Raw genomic sequence first — 25,888 nt, 5'->3', positions numbered from 1 at the left:
TATGATGATGATGAGGTTATGATGGTGATGAATATGATGATGAATATGATGATGATGATGATGATGATGATGATGATGATAATGATATTTTGATGTTGATTTCTATGATGATGATGATTACTATGATGATGATGAGGTTATGATGGTGATGAATATGATGAATATGATGATGATGACAGGCAAACCATACCAATTGGAATTTATGTGTGTTTGTGTGTGTGTGTGGTTCTTATACATTTATGTATTGAAAATGTCTTAAAAAATAAAACAAATATAAAAAAATGACTTGGAGTTCATCCATGCCCTCCAATTTCACGAGACAAAAGATTCATATTTTCAGAATTTACAATACAGAATCATTTAAAGGATTATTTTTTACAAATTATATGGTTTCAAAACGAAAAATAGGTCTATTAGAATATCAGGAATGAAGTTTTTGTAGTGGGGCACCTGACACAATTTACCAGTTTTTTGGGGGGATTGTACACATAGGCAGTCACTCTGGACATGTTTAATGAATTCAGTTTTTGCAAAAATAATGTTGCTTTAGAAAGAGAACCTAGCTGCTATGGAACGCCAAATTGACATATTCAATTAATTGAACCTATCTTCAATTATTTCAATATAGGTTCAATTCAATTGAAGATAGGTCCAATTATTTGTACCTATCTTTAATTACTTAAAGATAGGTACATTTGAATTGAAATATATCTTTAATCAAATTGAACCTATCTTCAATTGAACCTATCCCTAATTTAATTGAACCTATCTTCAAATACAACATATCATTAATTAAATTAAACCTATCTTTTATTCAATTGCACCTATCTTAAATCAATTGTACCTTTTTCCCTATTTGTTCGTAATTGAAGATAGGTTCAATTGAATTGTACCTAGACTCTATCTCTAATTGAATTGTACCTATCTCTAATTGAATTAAAGCTATCTTTAATTGAATTAAACCTATCTTCAATTATTTGAAGATATGTTCAATTAATTGAATATATGTTAATTTGGCGTTCCATAAGCTGCTACTTTCCTTTTGTCATAATCGACAATGTTCAAGTAATAGGTTTTAATATATTCATCGCTATTGCCTTTTAAGAAATATATATCATTAATGCGACAATACAACAAAATTCCAAACTGAAAAACATACCGGACATTTATTTAAAATTATAGAAATCTTTATCTTTATTCGACCTATATGTTAAACCAAACTGCAGCAAAAAAGATCCGGCAAAAATGTGAAAGTGCAAACTTATTCTAGAATGAACTTGCATATTGTGCATTATGCATTTTGTTGATTGTGTATGTTTTCATCAAGATTACCTTTGTCAAACTTGTGCATTAATTATGTGATTGACGCAATTAAAATAATGTTATACATTTGGTTACATCCCCTTGATTAACAAACATCGAGCCGAGAGCGAGATATAACACGGGTTCACATGTAAAGGTACTTAAATTAAGAACCTATAATTGAAAATAAAACCTGCTATTAACTGCTGACATCTGTACGCTTGACCAGTTGTCGGTTTATTGTAGTGTCCTTCGCCATCGTGTAACGTCAAATCGAGCTATGCTGACTATTAACATGTGTGCAGTGAGTGGACGCTGTTATTATGGTCATCGTACACGCAAGGCGGCACACTATATATGAGTAGAAAACATGCCGGACCCCGCTAGCTAAATTATTATTGTCCTTTACAATTTCTGAAGTTTGACCAAAATCCCCAAAGGAAGGAAGCTTCCAGAGCTAATGATTTTCTATACATTTTGATGGCGAACTTGACCAGCAACCCCGACACTCATATTTGTCCTAGATACATATGTTATGATCCTAAAAAGAGGTTTGATTAAAATCCACCAAAGAAGCCCGCTAGAGTGCTGAAAGGGATTTTTGAAAAACATAACGACGTCCTTTATGTTTGGGTGATGTTTGATAAAAAATCCCTCATGGAACGAAGCCGCTAGACTGTTGACAAAATAGCAACGGTTAACATGCATTTAAACAACCCTCAAACTCGAAATTGCCGAGACACAGCAAATCGCAAGATCAGGCGGAACAAATGAAGTGTACATTTTGTAGAACTCAAATGAGCTTTTGGTCAGTCTTGAAGATCCGACTTAAAAAAATTCTTCCCTATTAAAGAGTTTGCTACTTCCACTCTTTACATGTCCTTATCTCAAAACTTACTGAACGCATTCGTTCTCTTTTAATGAAAGTTTTCCCCCTAGATAGGCGAACAACTTTATAAGTACATCGTTGTGAACTATATAACTTGGACACAGGAAATGACTATATCTCTGATCGACAATCTTTATTGAGTTTGGTGATCAGATCGTTCAACAGAAGGTCGTCAAACCCCTTTTACTGGACATCCATGCTGAAACAGAATGATGATCAAGATATGTTGCCTGACGGGGAGTAAGGGAGCTAAACACTAATCGATTTAACCCTAGTATCTGATGTTTTCTTACCCCCTTGTCCTGTATCAGCCCCTTCCCAATGGACCTTAATGTCCAATTTATGGGGAGTTTTTGTCTCCCTGTATAGGAGAGTGTCATAGGGCCCCATTCTTCCCCTAGACTTCATGCGTAGGTACCCCCGGGGTCAACCTTCCATGGCTTGACAGACATACTCAACGGACCCTGGTCCTGTAAGCGCGAAATCCCACGACACTGCGGACAGCGGCCCTTCAGCGCGTTCTCGCGTATGGGTACTACCGACACGTTTTTAAGAAGCTCTGATCCACCTCCTGGGTTCGGATCACTCTGGGTCTTCCATGACACGTCTCTGTTGGAAGGGGCTTCTGCTGGGGGCTTAGTGTGGTTCCTTGACAGGAAGGGGTCGCGGTGGCCGAGTGGTTAATGTGTCCCGACACGTTAACACTAGCCCTCCACCTCTGGTTTGCGAGTTAGAAACCTACCTGAGGCAGTTGCCAGGTACGGACCGTAGGTCGGTGTTTTTTCTCCGGGTACTCCGGCTTTCTTCTACCTCCAAACCTGGCACGTCCTTAAATGACCCTAGGACGTTAAACAAAATCAAACCAAACCAAACCAAACGTTCAACAGATTATTGGCATACATTTGATCCATGGGAACAAACTGTGCCATTCTTTTTACCGACTTGCTTTCGTTGTTGTTGTTGTTGTTGTTGTTGTTGTCCTAGCTTACAACATAGCCTTTAGGGAGAGCTTACAAGCAGGTTGTATGACAAACGTGATTATTTCAATTTCCTCATTAGTAATTTATTTTTCATGTCAATAAACATGTAGCTGACCCTCTGTTGTGCTTATTTGTCTCGGTTGGTTCGATTCTCCATGACTTATTCGCAAGCATTATCATAATTTCCTTTATACTGCATATTTATACTGACAGAAAGATGTGGGATGATGAAGACCATGGAGAAGTTTCGTGGTAGACATCATGACCTCATTTGAGGACAGTTCCTTGTGCAATATGAAGACAGGCGTGTTCAATGCGTGTTGAAATGCCTAGTCTGTTGTGAGAATATATCTTAACTCGGATTCGACCTCTATTTGTGTGGCGGTTGTTGTCGATGAAGTAGAAGTCACTCTTCCGGAGCACCTGGTCCGATTCCCATTGTACTTTTCAATGGCTCCCATACAAATATTGTTCGTATTTGTTTTTTTATTGATTATGAATTAGAAGAACGCTTTTGATTGAATATCGGCGTCCTCAGTTCTTGACTTGTGGTTTCGAATACCATTTACTGATGTTGATAATTATTATCTACTCCACCTGATGCCGAAATGCAATTTCGATAATAATCGATTATTTAAGTAGGAATTTAATAAAAACAAAAACAATGCATTAAAATAACTGATAATATACTAAATATTGATCAACAAGATATTTTGCTAAATTTCAGCCAATCCGTGATCGGGCCACGTGATGGTATATTGTCCAATCGTAAAACAGAAGTCACTGAGGATTCACTGCATCCCAATATACCTATATTATTATTATGTGTAATGTTACAACTATTTCGACCAATCACAAAGTGTCTCTTGATTTTTTTTCTATATACATCTTGACTCAAAGACGAAGGCTGCATGTTTTTGTTTGTTTGTCTATTTTTAAAATATAACACATACAGAACAATCATATAGCAAACTGATAATTTATTTATTTATTTGATATCGATTTCTTTCTTACAAAACAAAATTAATATTTTAATATTCAGTATACATCATTTACTTTATATTTTACACATTTTTTTTTGCGTGAGGATCTTCCAGATACAAACATGTTTAAAACCGGATTTAATAACAAATTAACAAACAGTATGAGCACAAAATAATTCAATATGTATTCCTGAATGTTCAGCACCATTTCTCCCTTATCATTGCAGTACATAATTATATAAACTATCTCGCTGTTCTTATTTACTTACTATTTTTGAACATGTTTTACATTGTATAATGATGACAGTTTATTACATCGTATGACAGAATTATATGTACATGTATCACATAGAAATCAACAGTCAATAACATGGAATATAAAACTGTGAAATATTAACGTAAAACGGAAAGAAAGAGTTAATTATCACAATCAATGACTAGCTATATTCAAACAAAGAGATAAAAGTTAATGAACAGGAAAATAATATTTCCTTTAAAAGACGTCGTTGGTGTAGAGTATAAAAGCAATCTTTATCTGGTTACTCCATATTCAAATAATACTAATACATATATATTGCATTTCTGAACTTAAACTACACACGAATCTATTACAATCCTCTTATAATGCGATAGTACAGATACATCACGGAAATGGATGACTTGTATAATGTTAGGCTTTGATTGGGGAATAATACCTAAACATTTTACCAAATTTGCAAAAAAAAATTTAAAAAAAAAACTATTCAAGTACATCTGTCGAAATCTGAATTATGTAAAATGTAAAATGTGAACTTTATTTATTTTACAACAATTGCGAAACAAGTTATATTAACTTATATTAATCACGCTTGCTGGCCCGGATAGAAGCGCGCGATGGGTCTTACTGTCGGGGAAAACCGGAGTACCCGGGGAAAACCCACGTGGTCGCGTCTAAATTATTCAATTGAGTCTTCTAAGGACTTGTCACTGCTAGTGAATATATTCGTTTGATTAGCACTTATCAGTGAAAAATGTTACCATATTCTGATCATGACGCCGATATGAGACTTGATGTTTGCAAACATCTCCGCACTTAACATAAATTAAACAAATCAGAACTTCTAAACCTCGTCGTAACCGGATAGTCGTTAATACCAGAAACCGGTTTTGTACAACGCGTTTATCATAATTATATCATATATTGAATATCCCAGCTATAAACCAAGATCACGATCAATTACATTGAAACCTTCACATGTACTTCAAATGAATTTGACATTCCTTTTTATTACCAGACATAATTTACTATAAATGTAAAAGTTATGCAGAAATCTTAATTTAGGTATAACGGCTGTTCAGTCTAATAGTTTATCAATAACATTTAATGAAAGGTAATGTAATATTCTGCATATGATTATATGGAAGACTAAACACTTAAACATAGCGAATTGCTATGAGATATTTTCATGAAATAAATTAAATATCAGAACAAGCCTTGATTTAAACACGTTTAAATTTACAGTTGACAATATTTTAAATAATTCAGTTACAAGCTAAAGCAGTTACAGAATGGTTAAGCGAGTAAAAATTATTTTCCTTCTTATAAGAAAATATTTGTCTCATAACAAGCCAAATATATATATATATGCGAAATGTTTCTATAATAATAAATGATTGTCAAACAATGTTTACAGTACAAACGTATCTTGCAAACGAAACAGAGCTTGCTGTTAAAAAATACTTAATGGAAGCATATTTCAGTCATGTAGGGATTGTTTGATTAATTATTTAGGTTGTCGGTATGTTTTATTTTGTTCTAACATCCCTAACCACAAACTTATCAGATTTACGATGGAGATGATCCTTAATACAATCTGTAGTGTGGTACTTAGGGCTCTGGTCTTTTACTTCCCCAACAAGAACAGATAAGCTAAAACTGATTGTCAACTCGCAAACGGCATTCAAAACTATTAAATCCTACCAGAAATATTATACGGCGTCTTCATTTGACTTCTTGTTTCTTTCGAACATAAGCGTAAAACATGTCAGATAATAAAAATAAGGACACAGTATTTGTTTCTCCTGCCTACATACATATGATAACTTTGTTCCTTGGAATGATAAAACTGAAAGTCGTTTTGCCATTTGGCTGAATCACTAGCTTGGGTATTGTTTTAAAGTTGTATATCAATAGCAAAGAGAAAAGACTTTGCCGCTAGGCCTTTCTGCCCTCTTATACTTCTTCTAAAGAGATGGTAGACCTTTGATAGTATATCATTGCTTGTCACAGGAATGCATAAAAAATGTATACAAATAAATTTAACCCACGCCAACAAATAAAGACTTAAAAGCCTTAAAAACTGATCTCTGATTACATTATAAGATTACGTTCTAAAGACAAAAAGAAAATTTCGTATGGGTGCAATAATTTTTTTTTTTTTTTTTTTTTTTTTGCGTTTTGCGTTTTGGTTTAAAAGATAGAAAAATTAGAAGCTCAAATTTTTGAAAGGTGATAATGGCGTAAAGATGTTGACTTCCGAATAGTTTAGAAATATGCAACAACCCATTTTGTATCGACTCTAATCACTCTTTGTTGTAGAGAATATACATATATGGAGAGGGGAACAGTGGAATTTCTAAGATCCTTTACCATCGAGTTTTCCTGGACGTTTCAGAGATTTATTCATGCAACAATACCGGTCTTGCATTCTTATTTTTATCTACATGATCACATTTGCATGTTCGATCATTCAATGTTGAATTTGTAAAGTGCTTTGTAGGAACTATCCCCAGAATCACTTATACGCCCAAACATGTTCATATTTTCGCCCGTTGAAGGTGTCACCACATCAAAATTCCACGTGTTGTTATCTCCCCTTTCAAAGTTAGTATGCCCCACTCTAACAATATCGATAACAGAGGAGGTAAGACAGAAATGAACTTCAGTCTCTGACGGAAGTGATTTTGTTTTTGGTTCTACTAGAGTCATGCGTCCTGCCAAAGCTTCAGGGAAGACGTTCGGGAACGGTTGACATTGTTTGAGTGGATTTTTACAATTTATGAGACACTGCAACGCCAATTCGTAAGATGAACCGTTTTCCTTTTTTGCAAATATGAGCAATTTGTAAAAACCACCTTTGTCCATTCGTACATGAATCAAGAGCTCGCTCTGACCTTGTTCCATCATGATAAATTGATCGTCGCCTTCCTCGTCTTCTGAGAAGGCCAGCTTCCCAAGAGCCTTAACTGGCTCTGTGACCGGAAGGCGAATTTCTAATTCTCCTGTATCTGACTCAAACCGTGCCATTTGTGCTACAGCGTTGTCGAATCCGAATTCTGCGTAATTAGGCTCTGCTCCCCAAAGACCGAAATGAACAGGGAATGGTTTGGCTGTCTTGTCGACAGTTTTACAGTCCACCACGTAACTAACCAGACAGTCTAAGGTTTTCTGTTCCCCCTGGTTACCAAACAGACTTAGGTTGTACTTTCCTGGTTTTTGAGGTATGACAGTTACACAATAGTCGGTGTCTCCTTCTTTCTTCACGAAAACGCACTGATCATGCAATGTTCCGTCCGTATCACTGAGACGGGCACCTACTTTGACGAGAGGTTTACTTCTAGCAGTAAATTTGACAACTGCTTCTTTGTTGACCGTGATCACTGCCTCCTTATGTGACGTTAATTCAATACCATACCTAACGGCATGTTTGTGTACCTTAACCAACTTGCTGAAAGTCTGTAAATCACGTGGTTGGCCTAGCAACTGCCATTGCTGACTCATTGCCATATCCTTTTTAATATACGGAAAATGGTCGTTGATAAAAACATCCGGGTCTGTTAAGAAGTAAAATTCTCCTTCGTGCCTTTCAAATTTATTGTCGCTTACATGTCCAGCGTCCCAGGTACAATCGATAAGACGCCATTCGTTGTTCACGAAGACTGCGTTCCAGGCATGGTTGGTATCTGAATTTGTTGTTATGGCAACGCCAGCCTTGTAACTATATCCCTTAGAAAAACCTGATATAGTCTTAACCGGAACACCTGCCTCTCTGAAATATTAAATAAATGAATTTTAGGGTTTCAGATAGTAATGGACTAATCATCGAAAATAATTAATCAGTATTTGAACCAGTGTCGATCCGATCATCGATTGTGTTTATCGATAGTTAAATCGATTTTATAACTGTTGCTTTATTATTGTTGTTAGTGCATTAACCAACACCTATTCAATTAATACTTTTAATCTGAGTTATTTTTTAATGTTTGTACAAAAAAAATATATAGAAAAAACAAAAGAGTTTCATATATGGTATATCTTAAGCAGAGAAGCTATCCGATTATAGAATCGATTATCGCATCGGAGGGACAATCGATTTCCAAGTGATGATCGATTACAATTTGTTTATCTAATTACAAAATGTATGCAATACTACTTTCAGAGTTGTACGATAACACAATTACAGATACTTTTAATATGATAAAAGCAAATATCGCCAAAATGCCATGAGAAAATGGGTTAAAACATGGTTGAACGTTGACTCAGAAGTTATTTGAACAGACATTCATGTACCTAATGAACAAAATACTACATACAAAAAAAAATGTAGTAGTTATCGAATGAGAGACTAACTTACTTGCACAGAGACAAAACCAGATCTGCATAACCCTGACATACACTACTGCGGTTGCGCAGAACAGACTCGGGATCGCAGGACTTCCGTTGGGCTCCACCCAGATTGAGGTAGCCAGCGACGTCATAACTATGATAGAATATGCTCAATGTATTCGTTTTTGACCAAACGAAATATCAAATACAAAAATTGTGCAATATCAACGCCAACCTTGTTTTATGTTGTTGTTATTTATGTCCATCTTATATCCTTTATGTTACTGCTGTATTTTCTACACATGTTCAATGATATGACATGTTAATCAAATCAATTCAATATCCCATTTAAGAGACTAAGAGACATTTAATAACTTTTACAATTGACATTTGACGCTGTATTCGGGAAGGCAATTGCCCAGCGTCATAAATACATCTTAACTGGTAATATGCTATTTTACCATTATAGAAATGAAATCAATTATTAAATGTGCTATGGTCTTTGAACGTATATACCTTAAACAATAAACAAGACTTACTCGATATTTTTTGATACCCATTGGTAAATGGACCGTACTTTTTCTAGCTGATTCTTTGCCGGCCGACAGAGGTATGTTGCGAGCTCTGGGATAGAAGCTGTGGCAGATTTTGGAGTCTGCAAATGAATGTACAAATAAATTAACAGCTAAAATGCATTTTAAAGCCTCTCTAAGTTTTCGTAACATATTGATTATCAAATCAATTAAAAAAGGGAATGATATGATATATACTTAAATGATGAAATGGATCAATACTATAATTTTTTATAACTGCAATAAAAACACGTAAACTACCCACTGATTACAGAGCTTCTCTAATGTGGTGCTCCGCTCACTATATGTAAATGAGCCGTAGAAAATGTGTCACCACGCATGTCCAAACTGGACCCAGTTTCGACTTACAGAGCCATTGTGAGTTTATTACTAGAACAATAATTAAGGATTAAACTGTCTTTATTTGGTGTCTATGGTCGATATCGATAAAAGACAGTTTAATGCTTATATTTACATTCTCGACATATTTGGGTTTTTTTTTGTTGTTGTTGTGTTTTTTGTTTTTTTTTTCTTTAGAAAATTAAAGTTGTATTAGCATAAAATATGCCAATATTCAGCGACTTTGGCAATGGGGTTCGACAAATAGAACAGCCTATTTTTTCAAAATTCATTTGTCTCGTGCAGATTGGCAAACAAAAGAGTGTATTGAAATAATACGAAATAAAACACAGTCTGTTAAATTCTTTTTATTATATGTCTCACAATATTGTATAAAATTTCTTTTTTATACTTTTTAATTAACATAAAAAAACGACGTAGTCCTAGGCTTTTTTCATAGAGCCATGATTATTTACGTAAGTTACAAGTAGTTCCGGTGAGTAAATATATTCATGCGCGGCATGGATTGATGTCTGTTTGAACCCTCAGTAGGTAATTATGTCAAATGCGATTAGCGTCTTCGATGAATGCAAGAGGCGACATATTGTAGGAACCACCAACGGCGATTTAGTATCGAACTATAAAGTCATCGGCCAATGTTAAGTCATCGGTCAAGGTAAAGTCATCGGTCAGTGTAAAGTCATCGGTCAGTGTAAAGTCATCGGTCAATGTAAAGTCATCGGTCAATGTAAAGTCATCGGTCAGTGTAAAGTCATCGGTCAGTGTAAAGTCACCGGTCAGTGTTAAGTCATCGGTCAGTGTTAAGTCATCGGTCAATGTAAAGTCATCGGTCAGTGTAAAGTCATCGGTCAGTGTAAAGTCATCGGTCAGAGTAAAGTCACCGGTCAGTGTAAAGTCATCGGTCAATGTAAAGTCATCGGTCAATGTAAAGTCACCGGTCAGTGTTAAGTCATCGGTCAGTGTTAAGTCATCGGTCAATGTAAAGTCATTGGTCAATGTAAAGTCATCGGTCAGTGTAAAGTCATCGGTCAATGTAAAGTCATCGGACTATAAAGACATCGGTCAGTGTAAAGTCATCGGTCAGTGTAAAGTCATCGGTCAATGTAAAGTCATCGGTCAGTGTAAAGTCATCGGTCAATGTAAAGTCATCGAACTATAAAGACATCGGTCAGTGTAAAGTCATCGGTCAGTGTAAAGTCATCGGTCAATGTAAAGTCATCGGTCAGTGTAAAGTCATCGGTCAAAGTAAAGTCATCGGTCAGTGTAAAGTCATCGGTCAATCATTGGTGAATGTAAAGTCATCGGTCAATGTAAAGTCATCGGTCAGTGTAAAGTCATCGGTCAGTGTAAAGTCATCGGTCAATGTAAAGTCATCGGTCAATGTAAAGTCACCGGTCAGTGTAAAGTCATCGGTCAGTGTAAAGTCATCGGTCAATGTAAAGCCATTGGTCAATGTAAAGTAATCGGTCAATGTAAAGTCATCGGTCAATCATCGGTCAATGTAAAGTCATCGGTCAGTGTAAAGTCGGCTGGTCATTGTAAAGTCGGCTGGTCAGTGTAAAGTCGTCGGTCAGTGTAAAGTTGGCTGGTCAGTGTAAAGTCGGCTGGTCATTGTAAAGTCGGCTGGTCAGTGTAAAGTCGTCGGTCAGTGTAAAGTTGGCTGGTCAGTGTAAAGTCGGCTGGTCAGTGTAAAGTAGGCTGGTCACTGTAAAGACTTCGATCAATGTAAAGTCATCGGTCAGTGTAAAGTCGTCGGTCAGTGTAAAGTTGGCTGGTCAGTGTAAAGTTGGCTGGTCAGTGTAAAGTCATCGGTCAGTGTAAAGTCATCGGTCAATCATCGGTCAATGTAAAGTCATCGGTCAATGTTGCGTAACGAAATAAAGATTCGGACCACTTATGAAAGCCATTTGAAGCACTGATATATGAGGGTCACTTACTGATATGTAATATCTGAGACAACTGTATATGTGTCAGTAAAAACGGTGTCCGAAACGGCGCAGGGTGATACAGTGTTGGTCCAATATTATTTGAGCTGATGTATCAGTATCGGGACTTTCAGCATGTGTCAGTTTATATAAAAAATAATAGTTTCCAAAGATATGACGGAAAGGCCCCGATTGTTTCCCGATTACCAACAATGTGACATTAACTTGTGAATACCAACTGATACCTTTTCAGGGCCACCAAAATACCTACCTTGGCCACATGGTCGTCGATGTTTTTAAACATGCTCACATCCGGTACTATCTCAATCTTCTTCAATCTGCATGGCTGTGGTGGATAATCTTCCTCGTCTAAAGCCTCGAGTTCGATTCCCTCGTCGACAGGAGTCGTGTTCTGCTTTTTTGTCTGAGGTTTGGAGGGTTGACGCTTGTTTGCTTTAGCCGGAGTTACAACAATGGCGGGGCTTGAAGAGGTCTTGGACGAGTTTCCCAAATTTCTGTTTTTCGAATTTTCGTTAAAATTGTCGTCTAAATCGACATCGCTGATGACGGTGTCGTGTGTCTCGCGACTTTTCGTCGGCTTGGTCTCGGTCGACGAACCACAACCCATGATGATCTCAGCTGTTTCTCATCTAAACAAAATAATCCAACAATGATTCGGGGAAAGATCTTTACGTGCCATATCAAGCATACTATCTCCATAATTAACCAATGAGCAAGTTTATCTCCTACATAAACCAACCAATGAGCAAGTTTTTCTTATTAATAAACCAACTAATGCGCAAGTTTATCAAACAGACAAACCCCAAAAACCTACTGTACCAGTGAGTCAGAAGTAATGATAATGATCAAGAATAAAAAAGCGAGATAGTAAATTGTTTCCATTATTGAGATTCCAACACATGAAGAAAACAGCAACAATGTGACGAAACAAACAAAATGAATAAATATATCACCTGGTCCAGTATACCAAACATAGACATACTCTAAAGCATCTAGGGATTATAACGGTAAACATTAACGCCAATGACAGCTGTATATATATATGTGTGTGTAAACTACCTATTCCAATCCATTGAAGGTAAGGACTATTCATATCTGGAATGGACACGAGCCTTCAGAATGTATATAATCATGGTTAATTCATTTTAAACCCCTCGTCTGGGCTGAAACTTTTGATATAAAAAAATATAAGGACATACACCTTTCCCGTGCGTTTATATAATTACTAAAAATGTTAATTAATGTTAAAACATGTTAATTATTAATAAAACTATAGCCTTGAAACGCCATATTTGAATGGGTGCCATTTTGGGGCACTGCCTGTCGATTGCGTGTGAGTTCAGTAAAATTTCTTTCGCTATAGATTCGATGATTTCGTCATTAAATCATTAAAAGCTTTGTTATCAAACATTTTAAAAGTGTGAAATTAAGTTAATAGTTAACATGTACAGTATGGAATAGTAATGACTTGTCTATCAATTCATTTGTAAAAGGACCTCTATACAAAAGCACCTGCGTATAAAGGCCACCTTTCTTGTTTTCTTGCGAGATATATACATGTATTACATGTATAGACAGGTGTGATTTTTTTTTAAAGATTTTTATTGATGCGGTCAAATGTGAGATAAGATGTCATTGGCGTCTCAGAAAATGTTGCTGCATCATTTAAGCTGATAATCAGCATCCAATATCCGTGTATTTCATATCTTTTAGAGGATTATTTAATTATTTTCTTATCGTCAATAAAACTAATGATTGAAAGTCATGATGAATAATGTACAGTATATAACACGGAATTCAGGGGGCGTGATAAAGTAAATCCGTCGGTTCGAGTGTCGACCACGTGATCTCAGATGAAGATCCGAGGTGCGTGGTTTGAAACACCCTACCCAGGCGGTCGGGACGGTTTGTGTTTCTTCGTTTGTGTTTCTCGGGAAGCTGAGAAACCAGCCAGTCTGTGCCGTCATGGCTGTGTCCTTGGGCAAGGCACTTTACCCTTATTGCTGTGGATAGCATTCGACGGGACCCCCGTATGTTGTTCAGTGAGGTAGCCACCAACTACTACAATTTGACACTATTATTCTTGCTGTTCACGGGGCGACAAGCTATGCAAACAAACGACACAGAGCTCGAGCTTGTCAATATTACATGTATATAGGTTTCGCCATAGTTCCAATGAGTCTCACTTACTCTCCGTACAAATAAAATATTGTTGATAGATATAATCAACAGCACTAGTGTCGCTATAAACAAAACGTTATCGGCAAAGGGCTACTTAATCTGGACAAGTCATTTATCAAATGTATTTATGATTCAAATGATTTTCAAGATTCCGAGAAGAGCCACGTGGGGCCATGTATTTTATTATGTACTTGTGTTATCGCCTACCCCGGACTTCCTGACGACCAAGAAGGGGCGTTATCAATACGAGGTATATAAGAGATGTGTCGTTAAAACACTTTTACAACAAAAGAATTTCATATTTTTAAAATAGCTTTGACATGGTAATTTAAAGAAATAATGAATTTTTTTAAAATTAAAAATCTTTTTTTTTTTTTTTTTTAAATGATACATGTACATACATGTAAACGTGTTGAAAATATTATTGAAAAATTACTGAATATTTCTAAAGAAGATTTGTTATATAATATGTCAAAAATATTGGTAGATTGCCAAGATCTTGATTTAGTAATTACAAATAAGTCGGAATTAAAGAGACTAAAAAAATAAAAAAATAAATAAAAAGTATCACGTACATGTACATGTGAAGGTCTTTCGTGTCAACATGTCAAAAGAAATCTTATTTCATTTTATTTTCTTTTTTCTTTTTCTTTTTGCACGTTCAAATATAATGTACATGGATATAAACGTCTCGTTGCTAACATACACTTAAACAGATGGCGAGAAAAGTGGTGCGATAGTTCTATTGACTTTCATGTCGAAATCGGGCCTGGATAAACTTTCAAGATTAAACAAACCAAAACAGAAACGCGACCTGGAACAAATTTGTATGAAGTGTTTAATTGGATAACCAAAGCTGTATGGTACTCGATATTTGGCTTTAAAATTAGAACGTGTATTCCACTATCAATATCTTCTCGCGTCACAATTAATGAACCGTGGAAATATTTGTCTCGCTAAAAGCAATTTGAATAGGTAGATTTGGGAACTTTCTACTCCGATCGACCGCTATGGTATTGGAGACTCTTGACAAACAACCTCACCAGGCACTGACTTCCGTTTACTGCGATACTTTAATTAATACTGATCAATATCTGGGGTTAAGTTACCCGACTAGCCTACCTGTCGATTAAACTATCTGGGAAAACGAACATCACTGCATATAAGTCAAAACGTGTGAATATGAGTGAAATCAATGGAAAGTGCAGTATGATAAGATTATACAGAAAAAAAAACCATGTTTAATCTAATCCATCCCGATATTTTACGTTCAAGTCAAAGTTCTTGAAGACAGACTTTTTTTAATTTTATTTTTCTTTTTTTTTTCTCAAATTTGAGATATATATAATAAATATTACAATCATATGATACATTTCGTTTAAGTTACGCAAAATACTTATATACTTTATACCTAATTAGCTATAATGACGTACATGCACAGTGTTGATGATCTTCATTATAAGATTATTTCAAGTTAAGTAATTCAAATATTTACATATATACAATATTGCAATAAATTATCTCATATTATAGTATGTATCACATTTAGCTTTAAATAACTGTTTTGACAAGACCTGTCATTGTGTAAGGTGAAAGCCAATGCTTTTATCGAAACTTTATAATCAGTTTACGTACAAACCGTGTCTTCACTTTTATGTTATAGCAAACAAACTCGAAGAAAGGCATAACCACAAACAAGACTATCCATAAATTAATCAAACAGGGCACAATATACGATCCGCGATACGTCAGAGGTTCAAATCACAGGGGATTGGCATGAATCCCCAGCCCATGGTTCATAAATAAGATATGGACTGCGGGTTGGAAAGTCGTGATAAGTCCCTCTGCTACAAAACTAATATGGAGATAACTGTCTTTGAACCAGGTAGTCGCTCCTGTGTTGAACTGTGTTTTCCTAACAACAATCAAATAGGTAGCTAGTCATGTGTTTTTAACATTGGCATGATAAATTAAAGGGGTGCGGAGAGCGAAAATGGGCGTATGTAAACTTTGATTATTTTACAACAATTGAGAAACGAGTTATATCATCTGATTTTAATCAGCATATTGCCCCGGATAGAAGCTCGCGAGCTAGGGATCTTAGTATTGGGGAAAACAGGAAGGTCTGGTGAAACCTATGTGGCCAGGCCAGGTTACCCCATACCTGTTCACGTCTGATCAGGGAATCGAACCCCTATCGCCTAGGTAAAAGACAGGTTTGTTACCCCTGTGCCACCCGACTATCCATAGTTAATGTAACCCCATGGCCACCCTAGAGTATCGGGGGCGACATCACACATTATTTAATTATAAAATGTATATTTATATTTAAAGTTCAGTCGGAATATTATGAAAGTGAATCTCCATATTTGTCTAAATTCTACATATATCAAATTGTTATCTAGTTTGTAGAAATTGGAAAAGGGGAGGAGTAAATTAGATCGCATCTTAGTATATTCTAAACAGTACCCCTTTTACACAGCTACGCTTCCATTTACTACCTACCCTGAAATTTTGACTAGCGTAAAGCGAGGGTCTATACGGTCGAAATAAAACACCTAAGTGGGATTAAATGGGTGTTTTGGGGTAAATAGATATCTCATTTATCTATATAAGTAAGGTAGGTGTTATGTCACACCCGATTTTATTGTATTTACACCAGATTCTTAGCGACACCAATCGGTGTCGGATAATTCCACGTTTTCATATAGTAGTGCGCTCTGGCCCTACACCAGACATGGTGTCAGGGCCAGAGGAAACTCGGGCTACCTTTCTGTAATATCGACCTGTCCGATAGCCCAGTTAATTAAGACCAATCTATGGTTTACGATCTGTCGTGGGAAAATACATTGTTTTCCACTTACGGTGGGCACGCACCTTATTAAACTTTAAATACTAGTATGTGGGCTGATTATGCCGTAGACAGGGATATAGAGTTCCACAAAGCATGGTTAGCAAATTTGTTTTACGTCAGCTTTCAAAATACACTTTCTTTGTAAAATAAATATAAAATGATCAACGTTTCTGATTTATCTGTTCTCGTATGGCATATTTTGAAAATTTATTTTCTTTTCTAGTTTTATATTTGTTTGGTTCTTATCATTATTATTGACAATATATGAGATGAATGAGCTGTTATTTGTAAAGGTAATTAACTTTTCGATAGCTGGGTCCAGGTAAGTAACACAGGAACCTCGGTTCGATATATCGATAGATAGATTTAGGTTAAGATGAACAGCACAGGGCCCCCGGTTCGACATATTTGTATTGATTTCATCTTGAAATACGATAGTGTTACATATCCCTGTGATAAATGACTGAAATTAATGCTGGCAATTCTGTCAGTGACCACAGGGACTCGCTAATCATGTAAACGTATGAATTCCTGTTTCTAGAGTCCTATGTAAGAAATCATTTTCATTTCTTGCGTTACAGTTTTTCAATAATATAATGACACGAAATTACCAATACAATATGTACATGCATGTACACACTAATTATTTAGCTGAATTATATCAAAGACCAGGTTTTTTTTATGTCAGGAATTTGCGATTGGATAAACTGACACGCTACCGCTTCTATCGTTTAAATAGAATGTGAACACAAGCCCCAATAACCGTTCGAGATCACATTCTTGATTACTCTAAACTTTTCCTTTACCATCCATTCATCACTGCAATACGCCAAACCCCAAAATGCTCCAATCATCCATAAAATATATAATTTATTGTTTTCTACTTGAAGCCATTTAACTTTATATGTACCTATCTCCCCCCCCCCCCCCCCCCTCTCTCTCTCTCTGATATGTCAATCATTATATTTTCGTTTCTTTATCACATTTTTGAATATTTGTAAATACCATCACGTGACTATGTTATTGTTTATCATTTTGTTACTATTACAGGGGAAAGCGTTTATAAGTTGGTAAAACTTGCTGACTAATTCCTTTGCCATTTTTTGTATGTCAATAAAATATGTTCTTATAGATTATTTCTTGCGCTAAATACATTGTAGATACGTATACATGTACAGCTAAATAGGTCACGCTTGGCATGTATATAGAAATGTCAAGTGTCTACATTCTAAAGACCATTTCACGTGTCAATTATACCCAATTCAAACATGCCGTTAAAGAGTCTTAACACTTTAGTTCCGGCCTGGTCAGTGAGCACTGGACATACGAAATCAATAAACATTGTTGTACAGTGGTCATGGTCACTTTGGCGCTTCCATGTAAATCGTCCGCCTACAGCAATGAATTGGATCAGTATAGAGAATTCGAATCAAGTAATTAGATTAATGCAGTATTAAAGTGACCAGTGGTCAGCTGTGTATATGAGCACGCGTGGTCAAGACTGATCTTTAATCTCACAACACAGATATACCATGATTGTCTGCCAATGTTTTGTTTGTTTGTTTATTTATTTTTATTAATTAATGTTGCTATGGTGGTGAAAATTAGTTGATTCACATAAGTTCGGTTTTACTATAATTTAGAAACAATTTTTTTTTTTTGTTATAGATATATATCTCTTATACTTTATTCCAGTTGTGATTAACAAAATATGTTATGTTTGTTTGTACATGTTCAGTCTGTCATTTATATCAACTGCAAATGCCATAGTAAGACATTTCAACGCTTATATTTACATTCCCTACATAGCAGAGATCTTATCACAATAGTTAGACTATAGATGGTGCACGGTACACATTTTGACAGTGAAATATCGCTACAATGTTTATGTCAGTACGTATACGGCACGCACATGATGCCATTTATAGTCGTTTAAATCACATTTCATTTTTGTTGGATAAAATCGTAGGACTGTCGTGAAAATTTATTTTAAGTAAACGTCATTGATTTGTCGATGAACAAGGATACATCAATATATTCAATATATTCGCATGAATATGTTGTGTGCGTTGAAAACTCTTTTTATATCTTTGTGAGATTTTAAATCAAATTTAAAACTCGATATGAACTTAAGATTTAGAAGATCGTCAATAATATCTTATCTAAGAGTTACAGAGTTTTATCTAGATTCAAGTTTTGTTTGTAGCCTTATTCCATGAAATTTAATGTATATTAGGATCTATATAGAGGTATCTGTTTTAAATTTAAATATATATACAACCTTATTTGAACTTAAGATTAAACAGATCGTCAATAATATCTTATTTAAGAGTGACAGAGTTTTATCTAAATTCAAGTTTTGTATGTAGACTTATTCCATGAAATTTAATATATATTAGGATCTATATAGAGGAATCTGATTAATGTTTAAATATATATACAACCTTATTTGAACTTAAGATTAAACAGATCGTCAATAATATCTTATTTAAGAGTGACAGAGTTTTATCTAAATTCAAGTTTTGTATGTAGACTTATTCCATGAAATTTAATATATATTAGGGTCTATATAGAGGTATCTGTTTTAAGATAAACGTAAAACTAAGCTATATACCTGAAATGAATTATGGTTAACCTATATATCACACGAGGAATTATAAAGACATTTCGTATAGGATTTTATAAAATAAATATTTAACGAAAAAACAACAAATACAAACAAACAGACAAAAACTTACCTGTCGGTTAGTTTCTTTCCTTACACTACTCTTAACACTACCAGTCCTTCGTCAAACGTGATAACGCCAGGCATTTATCTCCAAATAGCAACTATCTCCAAAACATACAGAGTATAATGGTACTTCACAGTGTCAGGCCTATATAACTACAATAGATAGATCGAAAACGTGGTTCTCCCAGCTCGGTTATAAATAGCACAGAATGTGCCGGCAATCATGTATAGTCATTTAATTTTTACACCTGTACAAGTCCGCGGATTTACCTGTTGGAATTAAGTCATAGTATGGAATTGGAATATAAGAAAAATGTTCGCTTAGAACTCAAAATGCACAACACCCTTTAATCCTTTAAGTAAGTGCGGGGGTCAATAGATACCCTGACTAACCCGGTCGTGTTCATTCTGTTCTATTATTGATTATGCAGATCGGGTACTCAAACACCATAAAATATACGTATAGTACTTACTAGAGCGGTTACCTGTTTAGACAGTACTCTTAAGAGGATATACAATATGTCTATTGTATATATATATTCTATTATGACCTCAGAACAACGCTGAAGTTTAAACTGTACTTCACGGGTATATAATTAGTACTTCCAGTCACGAGTCAGTGATCAATATCAAGTCCCATGGTATAGACATTCAATATTTGGTCTTTGGTCCCAGGTATAAAGTTTGATATTAGTTATAACTTCTTATAAACATCATGTACAGGTAAGTAATAAACGAAATTACATTCTTCAGTGCTTACATGCACCTAAATATACTCAATTGTGTTATTGTCAAATGTGCCAAATGGATTTTTGAATTACTCGATCTTGATAAAAAGGGTATACTGCATTCCTCTTAAAGGAATGGTTCGAATCGTGACATATCAAATTACTGAGTTTGTTTGATTAATTCCACTTAACGTTTTTATGAGTGTAGGATTACATTTATCGCTTATCCAGAGAAATTACGCCTAAACTCTCAGATTTATTTCTATAAGTCGACCCGACTTTGTATGTGTATTGCTGTTATGTACCAATAATATGTATTGTGTTGTTATTAATATGTACTTATGGGCCATGCGTATGACCCACAGTCAATAAAGAAGTTGAAATTAACTCGGGAGGTACGCTTTTTATGCATTATTATTATCGAGATAATTCAATGACGTAGTGAATTTATTGATGACGTCAGAATTGAGTTCATGCCGTAAGACATGACAGAATGGGTCAGTTAAGAGATAAAACAGATTTGATACATTTATTTGGTTTGTTTTTGTTTAACGTCCTATTAACCGCCAGGGTCATTTAAGGACGTGCCAGGTTTTGGAGGTGGAGTAAAGTCGGAGTACCCGGAGAAAAACCACCGGCCTACAGTCAATACCTGGCAACTGCCCCACGTAGGTTTCGAACTCGCAACCCAGAGGTGGAGGGCTAGGGGTAAAGTGTTGGGACACCTTAACCACTCAGCCACCGCGGCCCCACGTATAACACCATAGTTAACCGTTATTAGTGTAAATGAATCATTTTTTATTTTGATGAGGAAATACGAAATGCCGTTAGACAAGTTAACTGATGCTGCTCTTAAAAGTGACGTCATCTATCTATGACGTCACGGTGGGATAGTTGTGTGAAACTGATTCCGGATGAGTGCCTCATATCCCCGGCACGGTGCTCTTCCGTATCGGCCTCTTTAAGAGTGACAGAGGTTGTACTGGTGTGTTCTCCATTTGCCCACTTTTTTTAGAACAAAGAAAAGTGTATACATAGGAGAACAATGGAAAACCAATTAAAGTCAGTTCTATAATAATTTTACCTGTGTTTACCTGTATGATTTACCTGTGCTAAAAAGTGGGCAAAAAGAGAGGTATATTTATGTACCTGAGAAGTAGGGAAAATAACACTAAGTTATAGTCTAAGCTCAACAAATGTATTCCTACGCCGGACTTGATATAGTTCATTGAAAAATGACTCGAGTTATATTAACTGTGGTAGGTTCATTGAGTCTGAATTGAGTGGAAGCACAGTGGTAATACATTATAATATATATACTAAAAACATTTTTCATACATTTTATATTACATTCTTCAGTTAAAAAAGGACATCATATTCACACATATATATAATATTAGATACATACCATATTTACAAACATATATAGCACATTATACATTAAGCACTAGTAATACATTAGCAGTAACATATTGCATTTTTTCATTACACTTGCATAATATAATACAATTTACGTAACATTTCAGAAAAAAGATATATCTCTCTATCTTTATATGCATGTATCTGTGCATGCATGTATATCAAGTACATAGAGTCAAAATCTACTCCAGGTGCAGAAGGTGTGAAGCTGCATCAGCATACTCCATCAGGCTCAATGTGTTGTTCTCCAGGCGTTCCTTCAGTTGCGTCAGTCGGCGGTCTATGTTTCTGTACTTCTTGCATCTTGGCCTGGTTGGTCCTCCTGCGTCCTTCTGTATCCTGTCGATCTCGTTGCTCGCCTGAATCTCCTGGAACACTCTGATGATTGTGTATATGTTGGGGTGGGAATGACGGACTTTCTTCTTCAGCTTCCCGTGCCAAGCTTCCAGGTTGTTGGTGGTCCGGTGTCCTTCTGTTGCGTAGTGGTTCCAGGTCTGTCGGTCTCCTTCCATCCACTGGGATACAACATAGTCGGTGAAGGGTAGGGTGTCCACGGGTAAGTCAGCATCCTCCAGCTCCTCTAGCTCATTAAACCAGACGTCCTCCACTTAATCATCAGCAGCAGCTTGGATCATAATTGACCAATGGTCAACAACATAATAGAGACCTCTAATCATCAGCAGCAGCTTGGATCATAATTGACCAATGGTCACCTATAATCCTCCACCCTCCCCCCATAGTAATTAATTAACATCAGCTTGGATAACGACCGGAATTCTCTTTACATAAACATAGATAGTAGGTAAACAAAATTTAAATGCTGACATATATTTTGAATTGTACAACATCAAATGAAAATACATCTTATTACTTTTAATATTAAACATTAATAGCTTTTAAACAATATTTTGTTTTCATATAAAGTACTGTATATTTAAATATAAATACTTATAAACAGGTACATTGCGCATCATAAATAACAACAAAATAATAAACTGTAATCAATGTGTATTTTTTCCTATATAAAGTACTGCATAAAATTATACATGTAGCTACTTATATCTTATAGTTCCTTATCCTGCAACAGGGCCAAATCTATTGGACAATAAAAGTATAATCCACTTATTGGTAACATTTGAGTATGTTGTGTTTTATTAAACAATAGAAACAACAATGTCGAACGTACAGAACGTGCCTGCTCCAAATTAAAATATGGTGTAATGTCCTTAATTCGTTCCGGAGCACACCAATGTGCCCTCAATCCTTTAACCATTGCTAAAATTATTAAATGTAAAGTATATCCTTCCGCACTCTATGGTTGCGAATTGTGGCAGTTAAAGAAAAATGAAATGTACATGCTTGAAAAAGCACAGAACTTCATTGTAAAATCAATTCAGGGTTTTAATGTAAGAACAAGAACAGACATGTGTACGTCATTGATCGGTTGGTGTTCAATAGAAGTATATATCAGTGTGAAAAAATTACTATTCCTTGGTAGAATATGTTCCATGGATGTTGGAGTTTTGACGCGCAAATTTTTTATAAAGCGCATATTTGATTACAAACTGTGTACTTTCTCCAGAGGTTTTATTCCCGACATTGTCAATATTTTGACAAAATATAATTTGAATTATGTTCTTGGTGAATTCTTGAAGAGTGGCTTGTTCCCAAACAGATGCCAATGGAAACGATTAGTGAATGACCATGAAAGAAATTGTGAGGAGTTTAATCTATGTGAAATAATGAAAACTGATAAAGAATTTTCTCGTTTCGGTCTCTTGCATAATAAAATACAACCATATTCAATATGGAAATTAGCTCTACATTTCCCCCAGTACAGTTCATGTTTTAAACAAATTGTTAAACTTTGTGTTGAAATGCGAGATGACGAAAATGTATTTTTGTGTCAATATTGTGGTTTAATTTACAATGATGTAATCTTACATAGCGTGCTTGAATGCTCTCATACAGAGTCTTTGCGTGACCAACTGTGGTGTGTTCTCTGTACTATAAAAGATATCGATTTTGTATGTTACCTTAACACGTTGTCAAATTACCATCTTCTCCATGTTCTTCTTGGGGGTATCGTCAATTATGACTTATCCTCATACGAACTCGAGGACTTCAGAGTTAATTCAATCGTTATTGTATTCAAGATTCTTCAATGCAGTGGTATTTTGTAATTATTTCATATGAAAAAGAGAACTTGTAATTATTATTAATGTTGTTTTATAGATATTCATACATGTATATAACATGCATTTGCAAGCCTACATAACACATGTAGGCACTTAAATTATATCATCTCACGTTAGACCACAGAATGAAATGACTGCTATTCATTTTAAAAATGAAGTACGTATATATGTGCTAATTAAGAATCTAATGTGTCTTAACTTAAGAAACATGCGAAGAAATTTCCTTTACTAACATCATGTAATCATTATTATATCTGTAGTTTATTGGGTAACGCGTGATCGGGAGGTACGCTTTTTATGCATTATTATTATCGAGATAATTCAATGACGTAGTGAATTTATTGATGACGTCAGAATTGAGTTCATGCCGTAAGACATGACAGAATGGGTCAGTTAAGAGATAAAACAGATTTGATACATTTATTTGGTTTGTTTTTGTTTAACGTCCTATTAACCGCCAGGGTCATTTAAGGACGTGCCAGGTTTTGGAGGTGGAGTAAAGCCGGAGTACCCGGAGAAAAACCACCGGCCTACAGTCAATACCTGGCAACTGCCCCACGTAGGTTTCGAACTCGCAACCCAGAGGTGGAGGGCTAGTGATAAAGTGTCGGGACACCTTAACCACTCGGCCACCGCGGCCCCACGTATGTCACCATAGTTAACCGTTATTAGTGTAAATGAATCATTTTTTATTTTGATGATGAAACACGAAATGCCGTTAGACATGTTAACTGATGCTGCTCTTAAAAGTGACGTCATCTAGGCTATGATGTCATGGTGGGATAATTGTGTGAAACTGATTCCTGATGAGTGCCTCGTATCCCCGGCACGGTGCTCTTCCGTATCCGCCTCTTTAAGAGTGACAGAGGTTGTACTGAGCTTTTTACAATCACAGATAAAAAAAAATGCAGAATGTCAAAATATCATCACAAGTGACCGATATTATATCATTAGTAAGCACTGATCAAAATGATGGGTCACATTGCAATAGTTTTCTTACAAAAAAAAAGATTGTATGGATCGAGAAGTGTTACTGCAGCGATACTGTGTCTCCCATCAACAGTACATGGTTTGCAATCCTTCTACCCACTCATAATACATTGTATATCATCATATTTACAATTTTATAACTAAACATTTTTGTGCCTGGTATTTCCTGCGTTTCTCTAATTTGTACTCATTCGCCGTCACTCAGGATTAACGACAAACAATTATTGTATAAATAATGATCATTTGTTGCATGAATCGTTGATGTTCTTACATTTTAAGGTGTATTTTGTCCCGTCACTTAATCACTAGCCCTCCACCTCTGGGTTGCGAGTTGGAAACCTACGCAGGGCAGTTGCCAATTACTGACCATAGGCCGGTGGTTATTCTCCGGGTACTCCGGCTTTCCACCACCTCCAAAACCAGGCACGTCCTTAAATGACACTGGCTGTTAATAGGACGTTAAACAAAACAAACCAAACCAAGTATTTGGTATTTATTTAATTCTAAGTTCGTCTGTGACTTTTTGTCATATTTACCAAAAATAATTTAGTATCCCCACGTGATTATGAAGGAATTAATCACAAATTCAGCCAGCCTAACTGGGACTAGGAAGACACCCTTGACAACAAGTGTCTACTGGAATCCTGGAATTGCTTTGCAAATATTATGCTTAAATAAATCGATCTACATATACCAGTGAGAGCCACGACCAGGAAGTACAGAACCCCATGGATGACTGGAAATACTTTGGTAGCTGGGAGGCAGAAGCGAAGATTATGGGTATAAACATTCACGAAATTCAACATTTGCTTTTGTCCAGTTGGACATTCATCAGCCCATAACTTCCAACTGAATTCAATTCGGTGTTTGAATATGAGAAATATGTTTATGAAATTAAAAAAAAAAAAAAAAAACAAACTAAGGTAACCCCAATTTCTTCTTCTTATCATTATTTATTTCATTTATTTATTTATTTTGCTAGTCCGCAAATTTCAATGATGATAAACTTCCCGCGAAGAAGTATACGTGTAGTTGAATTATCCGTATTTTCGTTCTTATTGCGAATCTTTTTCCTCTTCCCGTTGATCCTGTGCCGTTGGGGGAAAAGCATTTTGGAATGACCTCGGTCACTGTGTCTGTATCCCATGTCTATCCAAAGCTTGGCAAACC

At 35.7% G+C, this 25,888-nt stretch overlaps 1 protein-coding gene across 1 annotated transcript; it reads right to left on the bottom strand.

Annotated features, from left to right (window-relative positions):
- Positions 1–6,729: 6,729 nt before the first annotated feature.
- On the bottom strand, positions 6,730–19,699 carry LOC117342474 (kyphoscoliosis peptidase-like). Its single transcript, XM_033904640.1, has 5 exons — positions 19,391–19,699; positions 11,868–12,246; positions 9,279–9,394; positions 8,768–8,893; positions 6,730–8,182 (listed from the first exon to the last, which is right to left on the bottom strand). Exons 2-5 carry the CDS (start codon positions 12,222–12,224, stop codon positions 6,880–6,882), a joined length of 1,902 nt encoding a protein of 633 aa, XP_033760531.1. The 5' UTR covers positions 12,225–12,246; positions 19,391–19,699; the 3' UTR covers positions 6,730–6,879.
- Positions 19,700–25,888: the final 6,189 nt, after the last annotated feature.

This window comes from Pecten maximus, chromosome 14 (assembly GCF_902652985.1).
Source record: "Pecten maximus chromosome 14, xPecMax1.1, whole genome shotgun sequence".
Classification (NCBI taxonomy): Eukaryota; Metazoa; Mollusca; class Bivalvia; order Pectinida; family Pectinidae; genus Pecten; species Pecten maximus.
This window is presented reverse-complemented; position numbering and strand designations above follow the sequence as displayed.